General features: G+C 40.5%; 1 protein-coding gene across 2 annotated transcripts in view; it reads right to left on the minus strand.

The window, feature by feature from the left end:
* sorcs2.L (sortilin-related VPS10 domain containing receptor 2 L homeolog) overlaps positions 1-10587 on the minus strand; it is a 575441-nt gene extending 564854 nt beyond the window's left edge. For both annotated transcript variants that reach the window (XM_041587770.1, XM_018228485.2), the window contains exon 1: positions 9775-10587. In XM_041587770.1, coding sequence (XP_041443704.1) covers positions 9775-10245 — 471 coding nt within the window. In that variant the 5' untranslated portion in view covers positions 10246-10587. The remainder of the gene's footprint in view (positions 1-9774) is intronic.
* Between the last annotated feature and the right edge of the window lie 3097 nt (positions 10588-13684).

Here is a 13684-nt window from a genome sequence, read left to right on the forward strand (position 1 = left end):
GATTAATAAGGTTTATTTTTCAGCATTGTGGGAACAGTCAAGCAAGACAATAAGGGGAAATATCCAATGGGAATATTGTTTGCTTTTCTTAACTTGGATCTTCCAAGTACTTCCCTTCCAATAAAGTAAGAACAGCCTTATTGGTGATCATTAGAATAGGGTAGAAAGAGCATTTGCTCTGGACCCCCAGTTTCACAAGGTCCCGTTAGGGGAAAATAAATGAATAAAGGACATACATTTTTTCATATTCTCGGCATAGACTTTAGGGATTTCCAACCTGCAACTTCCCAGCATCCCACCAACCAACCACAAAATACTGTCAGGGGGTTGCTGGCTGCACCCTTTATGTATGTTATACCCCTCTTTATATGACGGCTTCAGGCATTCATTGCAAGGTGCCAATTTGTCTTTAACCCTGGTGGGTTTTTATATGTACATATTGGTCAGAACTGTTATATCTAAAAGCCATACCTCCCAACATTTTGGAAATAGAAAGAGGGACAAAAAGATGTGCCACACATAGCACGGCAAAAAAATGCTTGACAATGCCCATTTTGTGGCCACGCCCCCTATTACTATGTTCATTTCACAAAATTTGGCAGGTTATGAAAGTTTGAACACATTTCTGTGGTTTTTATGTGTTATTACAGTTTTGCTAATGAAGGTGAATTTCCCTTTAAGCTGCAAGTCCAAGAGACCTGCTTATCTTAAATAGTTACAATTGTATCGTTGCTAATCTTAAATTGTTAATTGTGCACCTGCCATGTATTCTTGGTTCTCTGTCAAAAGCCAATTAAGTTTTAGAAACTTTGTATCTTTTTCCAACTGTTCAGTGCAGGACATCAAAGAGAAGGTAGGGACGTTTCAGTAACAATCCGGGACTGCGGGTTGAGCTGTCAAAATCGAGACTGTCAAGCAAAAAAAACGGGAGGTATGCAAAAGCTACTGTAATGTTGGGAGTTATAGTCTAACAATACCTGGACCACCTTTTTCCATGTCACATGACTTCTGAAGAATCTGTTGAACCCCACTCTTCTTAAATCCTGCTTACTGCTCGGTAACTATTATTTAAGGCGACTGGGCACTCTGCTTAATCATACTATATATAAATATGATAAATAAGCCTCTTCTCGCAGTTATGTCCTGATGAAATCAAGTGACAGTAACGCTTCTAAACCCACTAGACAGGCACACAGTATTTTGGGCAGCAGGGGGCCAATCATGAGTGTAGCAACAGGGGCCCAATCTAACAGTACAAAAGCCTGGCTCCAGAAACAAAGAAATCTTACCATCTGCTTGTTTTTACCAACAATCACATTCTTCGTTCTGGAATTTTTAAAGAAATACACATTTAATGCTTTTAAGGAGATGATAGGGATGTTTACGGATAATTAGTGATGGGTCTGATTAATTAGTGGGCACCATGGGGCAGGGGTGGCTCCTGCAGGGTGTCAAATGGACTTAAACCTTGATTTAACAGCAGTGACTGTATCTGCATAATGCAGCCTGAATATCTACAATTACACCCCATTAGCTTTAGGGGGAAATGAATGGAACCCTGCCTGGGCTAATAATCTATAGGTCCTGCTTCCTACAAAATAGCAGTTTTAATAGGTACGGTACGTGTAGTTGCTAGAAATATAAAAATCCCTTGATACTAGCTTGGAACATTAATTATATTAGTACATTAATGTAATTTTGCACCTCTGTGTGACTTTTTTCAGTACTGTTATTACAGCTATCGGACCTGTTACCCAGAATGCTCGGGACCTGAGATTTTTCAGATAACAGATCTTTCTGTAATTTGGGTTTTCATACCTTACGTCTATTAGAAAATCATGTAAACATTAAATGAACCCAATAGGCTGGTTTTGCACCCAATAAGGATTAATTATATCTTAGTTGGGATCAAGTACAAGCTACTGTTTTATTATTACAGAGAAAAAGGAAATCATTTTTTAAAATTTGGATCATTTGGATAAAATGGAGTCTATGGGAGGCGGCCTTTCCGTAATTCGGAGGTTTCTGGATAACAGGTTTCTGGATAACGGATCCAATACCTGTATTATATAGAATGCATGGGACTTTTGCTTTTCTGGATTACCTATCCGTAATTGGGGCCACTGCTACTAAAGAAAACATTTCAGCGTTAAAAAATGCTTGCTTAAATTGTAAAATTGTATTCTTATGTTACAGAGCTTTTTTTCGATAATAGGTTTCTGGATAACAGGTCCACCACCTGTAGACATTCACAAATTTCTCTTACCCAGGCCATTCACTTAGTGCAGACACTGATTTTCTACATTACTGTAAACCTTCTAATCCAATGGATGTAAGTTTATTTAATAAAAAATACAATTACAAGTGCATTGAAAGACTTCAGAAACAACGTATAGGAAGTTATCTGCAGCAGAACCACAATGCTCTTAGGGACTGGACAGTGGGAGTTGTAGTTTCATAACTACTCCATTAAAGGAACAGTACTATATAATATAATGCAATGTTTCCCTGCACTGGTAAAACTGCTGTGTTTGCTTCAGAAACACTACTATAGTTTATATAAATCAGTTGCTGTGTAGCGATGGGGGCAGCCATTCAAAGGAGAAAAGGCTCAGGTTACACAGCAGATAGCAGATAAGCTCTGTAGAACATAATAATGTTATCTGTTGTCCACTATTTAACCTGTGCCATATAGTCTTTTTTCAATTTCTGCCATTGCTACTCGGCAGCTTGTTTATATGAACTATAGTAGTGTTTCTGAAGCAAACACATCAGTTTTACCAGTGCAGGGCAACACTACATGATATTTTTATTACTTTAAAACACTTTCATTTTTTTTGTGTTACTGTTCCTTTAATGAAGGTTTACCCAGCAGAACTCTCACCTGCAACTCTCAGGAGTTCACCATTTGTAACCTCAATACCAGACAATGGCATATAGCAACCAAGCAACTGGAACACTACATTCCTAGAAATACAACTGAACATTTTCTGGACTTCAAATCTCAAAACTCCAGAGACCCCAGGGCACTTTATTACGCAACGTTTCAGAAGAATGCATCCCATCTTCCAAGCCTACAAGTTCTTCCCAAATGTTGCTTGTTTAAGGGCAGAGACACACGGCAGATTCGGGGAGATTAGTTGCCCAGCGACAAACCTCCTCTTCTTTTGAGGGACTAATTTCCCCGAACTGCCTTCACTGCCTTCCCTGCCTCATGAAGAAACTTCGGGCGACTTTGGAAAATGAAGTGCTCCGAGTGCCATCCCAACTGCGATTTTCATTCTAGCCAGCGGGAAGACAGGGAAGGCAGTTTGGGGAGATTAGTTGCCCCAAAAAAGAGGAGATTTGTCGCCGGGCGACTAATCTCCCCGAATCTGCCTGTGTGTCTCTGCCCTAAATGTTTTTGAAAATGTCTTTCAATGTGCAAAATGACAGATTTTAGGTGAAGATTCAGTTTAACTATATTTCTAGTTTATATTGTATTTATAGTTTTATATTTTCTGGTTCTATGTGCCACTGTTAATGTTTATTAGATTCACTTTTATACTAAATTTGGTTGTGTGTAACTGACTTTAAATTGGGCGGATGAACCACTTTATATAGAAAAGCCCCACATATATGAAATCAATAGTAAGCTCACCAGTAAACCCATTGAGTCTCAAACCCCAAACCTTCAGCTAAGCGAGCAGAACACAGTAGGAACGAATATGACCTGCCGCTTGCAGAAACTCCAACATAAAGGCCAATTGTCAAAAGTAAAAAAAAAAAAATTGAGCAGTATTAGTCCACAGAAATAGAAACCCTTACGCGTTTTGTGCTACAGACCATTTAAAGGAGAAGGAAACCTAGTCGGCGCAAAAACCCTCCCGTGTGTTGCCCATCCTCCCTCCTCCCCCCTGGCCTACCCATCCCGCTGGGCAAATGCCCCCAAATTGTTACTTACCCTTCTGCACAGGTCCAGTCTACGGAGTTCACTGACGCCATCTTCTTCCACGCGATCTTCTTCCTGCTTTGACCGGCGCATGCGCAGTAGGAGCATTTCGCCGGTATGATCTACTGCGCATGCGCCAAAAGTCACAAAGTGAAATCGGAAAACTTCGTGACTTTTGGCACATGTGCAGTAGATCCGTACCGGCGAAAACTCCTACTGCGCATGTGCCAAAACGCCGGTCAAAGCAGGAAGAAGATCGCGTGGAAGAAGATGGTGCCTGTGAACTCCGTGGACTGGATCTGCACAGAAGGGTAAGTAACAAGTTAGGGGCATTTGCCCAGCGGGACAGGTAGGCCAGGGGGGAGGAGGGAGGGTGGGCAACACACGGGAGGGGGGGAGGGTTTTTGCGCTGACTGGGTTTCCTTCTCCTTTAATCACAGGCTCGTAAACGACAGATAGAACCTACCTATACACAATTAGATTATTATAGCCTCCACAGTGCTGAAACCAACCCCAATTAATTTATTCAATACTAACAACGTGTTTCTAGATAAAGCACCTTCTCTCCTTAAGGGGGTTGTTCGCCTTTGAATTAACGTTTAGTATGATGTAGAGAGGGATATGCTGAGCTAAATTGCAATTGGTTTTCATTTTTTATTATTTGAGATTTTTGAGTTATTTAGCTTTTTATTCAGCAGCTCTTCAATTTTGCAATTTCGGCAATCTGGTTGCTAGGCTCCAAATTACCCTAGCAATTATAAATAAGAGACTGGGCTATGAATAGGAGAGGGACTGAACAATAAGACAGGTAATAAAAACTAGCAATAACAATACATTTGTAGCCTTACGGAGCATTTATTTTTAGACGGGGTCAGCGAAAGCTGGAAAAAGCCAAAAGAAGAAGGTAAACAATTATACAAAAAAGGCCAATTGAAAAGTTGCTTAGAATTGACCAATCCATAAAATACTACAAGTTATCTTAAAGGTGAACAACCTCTAAAAATATTTTTACTATTGGCACACCAATAGTAAATGCAGTAGTAAAAGTAGTTATACAGTTTAAAAATGTTTATTAAGACATGTAAAGCCCAAATTTGTGGCAAATGGACACTTACTCATAGGCTACAGGCCCCAGTACAGGTATGAGATCCATTATCCGGAAACCCATTATTCAGAAAGCTCTACCATGAACTCCATTTTAATCAAACAATTCAATTTTATGTTATTTTCCTCTGTAATTATAAAACAGTTCCATGTACGTGATCCCAACTAAGACATAATGAATCCATTTGTGAGGCAAAACAATCCTATTTGGTTTTTATTTTAATGTTAGAAAGACTTTTTTTTAGCAGTTGGAGATCCAAATTACGGAAAGACCCCTTGTGCAGAAAACTCCAGGTCCCGAGCATTCTGGATAACAGGTCCCATACCTGTACTTACAAAACCATGTTCAGTTTTCTCTGATTTCAAATAAGAAACCGGAATGGCATGCGAAAAATCATGATACAAAAAAAGTTTTTAAGACAATTTACTGGATTTAACATGAAATGTACAGCAGGCAATGCAGCAGAGAGAGAGGTCCCCTTCCCTGCTTAAATCATATTATTAATATTTTTATTATTATTATTATTATTATTAACCTATTAACCCTTTCACTGGATTAAAAAAGCTCCATATTCGACCGGGTGAACAGGTGGTCAGATCTGTTTTCCTCTGAACAAATGAACTTCATTCCTGCATCCGACCTCTCGCATGAAATGAATTCCCAGTGACAGGTGGGGCAGCCCTGGAGCCCATTATAAACCCTAAGGAAAGTGACGGATGTGAGTGATGCACATGTGAGTGTAACCCTTTGTGGTGCTGGAGCGTCAGACACTTTCCCATAGAGGAAACATTACAGGGTGTCTCATCAGGCTGGAACTGAAGATTTTCCTGCTGCTAACAACACTACACTTGCTCAGTTTATGATCACACAAGGATAAAACAGGCTATGGATATTCTGCAATAATCACACTTACACTGAACTACAGGCACAGTAATAAGTGAATCTTTGTGCCCCATACGGGACATGGAAAGAATCACAACTGACAGAGACATGAACAATAGCACTGAGGCCAGATACATTATGGGCATCTTTCCCATTTTGCTCCTTGTCTCCACCCAACCTTAACCCCATTCATAAATGACCCATTACATTATCAGGGCTGTCCAACAAGTAGCCTCCAGCTACTTCAGAGAGGAATCTGTGAGTTGTAGTACAACAAGAGCTAAACAATTGCAAATAATAAAGTTCAACATTGCCCTACCCACCAGGATAGATGATAGACTGATAGATAAACCATGATAGATAGGGAGACAGAGAGAGAGAGAGAGAGAGAGAGAGAGAGAGAGAGAGAGAGAGAGAGAGAGAGAGAGAGAGGGAGAGGGGGAGAGAGAGAAAGAAAGAAAGAAAGAAAGAAAGAAAGAAAGAAAGAAAGAAAGAAAGAAAGAAAGAAAGAAAGAAAGAAAGAAAGAAAGAAAGAGAAAGAAAGAAAGAAAGAAAGAAAGAAAGAAAGAAAGAAAGAAAGAAAGAAAGAAAGAAATAGAAAGAAAGAGATAATAGATAGATAGACAGATAGATAGATAGAGAGAGAGAGAAAGAGAGAGATAATCGATAGATAGATAGATAGATAGATAGATGATAGATAGATAGATAGATAGATAGATAGATAGATAGATAGATAGATAGATAATTTACCAGTTGCTGCATGCACAGAAGAAGTGATAACTCGCACATCAGAGTTCAGGTGCACACCACAATTTTCTTAAAAACTTCCAAATCATTATAGTAGTGATGCCAAGCCATGCAGAATATTCCCCACATTAAAAAGTGTATGTGTGTGTAAGTGAGCATGTGAGATACATAACACATGCATATAGATATATATATATATATATATATATATATATATATATATATATATATATATATATATATATATATATATATATATATATATATATATATATAGTATATACCAGGCCTGGACTGGGAGTCAAAATAGGCCCTGCCATTCCAAGTACGCAGAGGCCCAAACAGCCCCCAACCAGCCCACTCTATGGTAACTTTCTATGGAACCATACAGCAGCCCTTCTGGCATTTGCCAGCACCCAGAGATTGCCAGTACGGGCCTGGTATATACACACACAGCACACAGTAGATCTATATATACTCATAGAAGGTAACAGCTAAAGAAGCAAGAGCCCAGCAGTAGCAGCAGCACAGTGGGTTCTGATAAAGGCAAAGTTAGAGTGAAAGTCAAGGTGGGACTATAGGAACCTGCCAGTCAATAAGAATGAGTGATGGGCGCCTTGCCTGTGCACTAGATGGGCAGAAAGTGTATAAGAGAGAGATTGTATAAGAGAGGGAGAGTGTAGAAGAGTGAGAGAGAGAGAGAGAGAGAGAGAGAGAGAGAGAGTTTATAAGAGAGAAAGTGTATAAGAGAGAGAGAGAGTGTAGAAGAGAGAGAGTGTGTAGAAGAGAGAGAGAGAGTGTATAAGAGAGAGAATATATAAGAGAGAGAGTGTGTATAAGAGAGAGAGTGTAGAAGAGAGAGTGTAGAAGAGAGAGAGTGTAGAAGAGAGAGAGTGTAGAAGAGAGAGAGAGTGTATAAGAGAGAGAGTGTATAAGAGAGAGTGTGTATAAGAGAGAGAGAGTGTAGAAAAGAGAGACAGTGTATGAGAGAGACAGTGTATAAGAGAGAGAGAGAGAGAGAGAGAGAGAGTGTATAAGAGAGAGACAGTGTATAAGAGAGTGTATAAGAGAGAGAGAGTGTAGAATAGAGAGAGTGTATAAGAGAGAGAGAGTGTATAAGAGAGAGAATATATAAGAGAGAGAGAGAGAGAGAGAGAAAGTGTATAAGAGAGAGAGTGTATAAGAGAGAGGGAGTGTATAAGAGAGAGAGAGTGTATAAGAGAGAGAGTGTATAAGAGAGAGAGAGTGTATAAGAGAGAGAGTGTATAAGAGAGAGTGTGTATAAGAGAGAGAGAGAGTGTAGAAAAGAGAGAGAGTGTATGAGAGAGAGTGTGTATACGAGAGAAACAGTGTATAAGAGAGAGAGAGAGAGAGAGAGAGAGAGAGAGAGAGAGTGTATAAGAGAGAGAGAGAGAGTGTATAAGAGAGAGAGAGTGTATAAGAGAGAGAATATATATAAGAGAGAGAGAGAGAGAGAGAGAGTGTGTATAAGAGAGAGAGTGTATAAGAGAGAGAGAGTGTAAAAGAGAAAGAGAGTGTATAAGAGAGAGAGTGTAGAAGAGAGAGAGAGTGTATAAGAGAGAGAGTGTATAAGAGAGAGTGTGTATAAGAGAGAGAGAGTGTGTATAAGAGAGAGAGAGAGTGTAGAAAAGAGAGAGAGTGTATGAGAGAGAGAGAGTGTAGAAGAGAGAGAGAGTGTAGAAGAGAGAGTATGTATAAGAGAGAGAGAGTGTAGAAAAGAGAGAGAGTGTATGAGAGAGAGAGTGTATAAGAGAGTGTATAAGAGAGAGACAGTGTATAAGAGAGTGTATAAGAGAGAGAGTGTAGAATAGAGACAGTGTAGAAGAGAGAGACAGTGTATAAGAGAGAGAATATATAAGAGAGAGAGAGTGTATAAGAGAGAGAGAGTGTAGAAGAGAGAGAGAGTGTAGAAGAGAGAGAGTGTAGAGAGAGAGTGTAGAAGAGAGAGAGAGTATAAGAGAGAGTGTGTATAAGAGAGAGAGAGAGAGAGTCTAGAAAAGAGAGAGAGTGTATGAGAGAGAGTGTATAAGAGAGAGAGAGAGAGAGAGAGAGAGTATAAGAGAGAGTGTATAAGATAGAGAGTATAAAAGAGAGAGAGAGAGTATAAGAGAGAGAGTGTATGAGAGAGAGAGTGTATAAGAGAGAGAGTGTATGAGAGAGAGAGTGTATAAGAGAGAGAGTATAAGAGAGAGAGTGTATAAGAGAGAGAGTATAAGAGAGAGAGAGAGTATAAGAGAGAGAGTGTATAAGAGAGAGAGTGTATAAGAGAGAGAGTGTATAAGAGAGAGTGTATAAGAGAGAGAGTATAAGAGAGAGAGTGTATAAGAGAGAGAGTGTATAAGAGAGAGAGTATAAGAAAGAGAGTGTATAAGAGAGAGAGAGAGAGTATAAGAGAGAGAGTGTATAAGAGAGAGAGTGTATAAGAGAGAGAGAGTGTATGAGAGAGAGTGTGTATAAGAGAGAGAGTGTATAAGAGAGAGTGTATAAGAGAGAGTGTATAAGAGAGAGAGTGTATAAGAGAGAGTGTTTAAGAGAGATAGAGTGTATAAGAGAGAGAGAGAATGTATAAGAGAGAGAGTGTATAAGAGAGAGAGAGAATGTATAAGAAAGAGAGAGTGTGTATAAGAGAGAGAGAGAGAGAGTGTATAAGAGAGAGAGAGAGTGTAGAGGAGATAGAGTGTAGAAGAGAGAGAGTGTATTAGAGAAAGAGTGTGTATAAGAGCGAGAGAGTGTAGAAGAGAGAGAGAGTGTAGAAGAGAGAGAGAGAGAGAGAGAGAGTGTATAAGAGAGAGAGAGTATAAGAGAGAGAGAGAGTGTATAAGAGAGAGAGAGTGTAGAGGAGATAGAGTGTAGAAGAGAGAGAGAGTGTATTAGAGAGAGAGTGTAGAGGAGATAGAGTGTAGAAGAGAGAGAGAGTGTATTAGAGAGAGAGTGTGTATAAGAAGAGAGAGAGAGTGTAGAGGAGATAGAGTGTAGAAGAGAGAGAGAGAGAGAGAGAGAGTATAAGAGAGGGAGAGTGTATAAGAGAGAGAGAGTATAAGGATCAGACACATGTAGAGAGGAGTGAGGTGATAAGGTCGGTACTTACGCTGCTGTTCTCCCCGGTCCAATGCACCATCGCCTGGTTATGAGACGCGTCCCCCTTGAGCACAAACGAGGTGCTGAGCAGCGAAACGCGCCCCCTGGAGGTTGCCCGCCTGAATCGTCCTGCTGCAGGATAAGCCTCCTCTCTAGATCCAACATCATCCCCATCATCCGCTCTGATCCCCGGCTCCGCTACATCCAGCGCACCCCTCCTGCTCATTGTGCGCTGCCCCGTGCCCTGAGCAAGAAGCACCAGCAGGGACAGGCAACTGCCCACCAGTAGGGTGATGCCCCCGGGAGGAGGAAGAACAAGTGTCCCCCTCAGTGCCATGATCTCCTTCTGATGTGCCACTGACAGGCAAGGGATGTGTATGGCAGATAGATAGATACTAGGGGAGGGATTGCAAACAAAGCACGCGATTTTTTTCCCCTTTACACAGGATAAAACTGAGATTTTGACGGTCGGGTTTGCCATTGACAATGGGACGAGCGCCACCTACTGGAAACACCGAGTAACGGCACAGTCTGAGCAATTCTTATCAGCTGCGGGGTCTACAGAAACCCCATAGTCCTGGCCACAAGCACAAAGCAACAAACATTCCTCAAACCAGCGAGTTTATCTTTATTGAGCTGCTGTATGTTTCTGCCTGTATAACAGCACTATACTAAGCCAATAGAGAGACACTTTACAGTGTATGATTGAGCCCAGTGAAGCTCTTAAACAAATGAGACATTTTCAAAATAAGCCTATAATGTAAGTCATCTATTAATAGTCATGGGGCCCTATATGATCTGCAGGAGCCATAAATCTACTGTCACATATATATATATATATACACACAGTGGAACCTCAATTTTACATCCCCTGATTTTAAACAGATATGACACCAAAAATTAAACCTTTTTTTATATCTGTCATAATATTGTCTTCGTATGCTATTTATAATGTTGCCATAAAAACTATTTACAGATTATTTTACATTACCCATCTGATCCCTGTGTTCCTCTATGAGGGGGCTGACATATTTAGGGATCCTGTCATGGGAAAACATGTTTTTTTCAAAACGCATCAGTTAATAGTGCTACTCCAGCAGAATTCTGCACTGAAATCCATTTCTCAAAAGAGCAAACAGATTTTTTTATATTCAATCTTGAAATCTGACATGGGGCTAGACATATTGTCAATTTCCCAGCTGCCCCCGGTCATGTGACTTGTGCCTGCACTTTAGGAGAGAAATGCTTTCTGGCAGGCTGCTGTTTTTCCTTCTCAATGTAACTGAATGTGTCTCAGTGGGACATGGATTTTACTACTGAGTGTTGTTCTTAGATCTACCAGGCAGCTGTTATCTTGTGTTAGGGAGCTGTTATCTGGTTACCTTCCCATTGATCTTTTGTTTGGCTGCTGGGGGGGGGAAGTGAGGGGGGTGATATCACTCCAACTTGCAGTACAGCAGTAAAGAGTGATTAAAGTTTATCAGAGCACAAGTCACATGACTTGGGGCAATCCCAAAGTATGGGGGCGCACTTCCAGGGCCACAAATCGGTCGCTTCAGTTTTTGGTAAAATCACTTTTATTTAAACATTGTTAAAAAGGATTACATCAGTTTATGGTCTGACGCGTTTACATCAGTTTATGGTCTGAGGTCTCCGATGAAGTATGTTTATACGAAACGCGTCAGACCATAAACTGATGTAATCCTTTTTAACAACGTTTAAATAAAAGTGATTTTACCGAAAAACTGAAGCGACCGATTTGTGGCCCTGGAAGTGCGCCCCCATACTTTGGGATTGTACACATCTGATTGTCTCCTTAGCGACGGACTCGGGGCGGCAGCACCCGGGTCACATTACCAAAAGGGTAAGCTTATCTCTATCATTTTATATGTGAAAAAATACATTTTGGATACAAGGTTTTTTCCCCCTTTGGGGCACCAATAAGAGCAGGGTTCGGGGCATATTGCACCCGAACCACTACGTCTGAACGGTGAGCGAACTAAAAGCACAATAAACTAAATGGATAGAGCTTATAGAAAATTTACAAACCCTCGTATTTGATGCATGGTGGAATATTGTTTGAAAGAGTTGTATAACATGACTTGGGGCAGCTGGGAAATTGACAAAATGTTTAGCCCCATGTCAGATTTCAAAATTGAATATAAAAAAATCTGTTTGCTCTTTTGAGAAATGGATTTCAGTGCAGAATTCTGCTGGAGCAGCACTATTAACTGATTCATTTTTTAAAAAAAAAAATTCCCATGACGGTAAACCGTTAAGCTTCAGTAGTAGTGATGGGTGAATTTCTCCTGGCGAAAAATTCATGAAAATGAATGAAATCATGAAATCCAACAGTTCACGAAAAAATCTAAAGTTTTCACAAAAAAAATTGAGCAATTCGAACTTATTCACTAAAATCGAGCAATTCAAATGTTTTCACAAAAAATCTAGGAATTTGAACATTTCACAAAAAAATCGAGCAATTCAAATGTTTTCAGTAAAAAATCGGAAATGAACGCCGGTGAATTTTCACCAGCAAATTTTCGCGGGAGATTCACAAATGTATTCGCCGGCGGCTAAATATGGAAATTCGCCGCAAATTCGTGCCAGGAGAATTTATTTGTAGTCAGTAGTCTGTTAGCATTAGAAAAGAACTTCAATTATAATCAACATAATCTATAGGTAACTTTTGATGTACATTAATATTTTGAATAATACATTTTTTAGTGTCAGTATCACTTTACGTTTTCCCTCATTTTACATTGTTTGTGCTGTCACTTATGTCACACAAGTGTGAAACGTGTGTATTTAAAGGATGCACCAAATCCAGGATTCGGTTCAGGATTCGGCCAAGATTCTGCCTTTTTCAGCAGGATTCAGATGAATTCAAGTGCCTGGCGTACCAAATCTTGAAGTCTTGGGAGCCTGGGACTAGGTTACCAGTAAGGAAAGACCTCAAGGGTGATGAGGCATGGACGGATAGCAAGATGGTAACTCTCCGCTCATGCACCACTGGCCTGTAGTGTATCACAGACTAATAGGGATTTAGTTTATGTGATTTCCTTGATCTACATGTACAGGTTATTGTACAGAGATCCTGAGGTGCATCTATCAGTGTGATAAACTATCTCCACAGGGATGTCACAAGGTGCTGGCTCTGAATTGCTGTGATGTTACCTGACATGTAATGTGATAAACCTCAAAGGATTGTGAGTATAAAACCCTGATTTGCACTTGCTTGTGGGGGGCGGGGACGCAAAGGGGCGGGCCGTGACATCATAGGGGCGGGGCCGCGTCACGGACACTAAAAGAACCACAAAGAAAAGGTAAGTTCAAGGGCATTGGGGGCAGGCCGAGGGCTCTTTTTAATGGTATTACAAATTTACCGGCAGCTACATTGCCGGTAAATTTGTAATACCGCCCCCGGCCTTGGCAGGTATTTTACCGGCTAGGCCAGTAAAATACCGGCCGTGTGGCAACCCTACTCATGACTAACTTGTTGCTCTCCAACCCTTTGGATGTTGCTCCCAGTGGCCTCAAAGGAGGTGCTTATTTTTGAATTCCTGGATTGGAGGCAAGTTTTGGTTGTATAAAAACCAGGTGTGCTGCCAAACAGAGTCTTAATGTAGGTTGACAATCCACGTAGGATTGTCCAAATGGCCAATTACAGCCCTTATTTGGCACCCCAAGTAAATTTTTCAGCTTGTTTTGCTCCCCAACTCCTTTTATTTCTGATTGTTGCTCACAGGTTCAAAAGGTTGGGGATCCCTGGTGTAGGATATATGAAATAGTTAATTGCTCCTGCCTCACTGAATGTCACAGGCAGTATCCTATGCCCTGAGGGAGTGACGTACTATTGATCAGCTCAGGTAGGAGACTCCACCTAAGTAGGCAGTGGATGTACTGGAGGTAGGGTTGCC

The sequence above is a fragment of the Xenopus laevis genome, chromosome 1L (assembly GCF_017654675.1).
Source record: "Xenopus laevis strain J_2021 chromosome 1L, Xenopus_laevis_v10.1, whole genome shotgun sequence".
Taxonomy (NCBI): Eukaryota; Metazoa; Chordata; class Amphibia; order Anura; family Pipidae; genus Xenopus; species Xenopus laevis.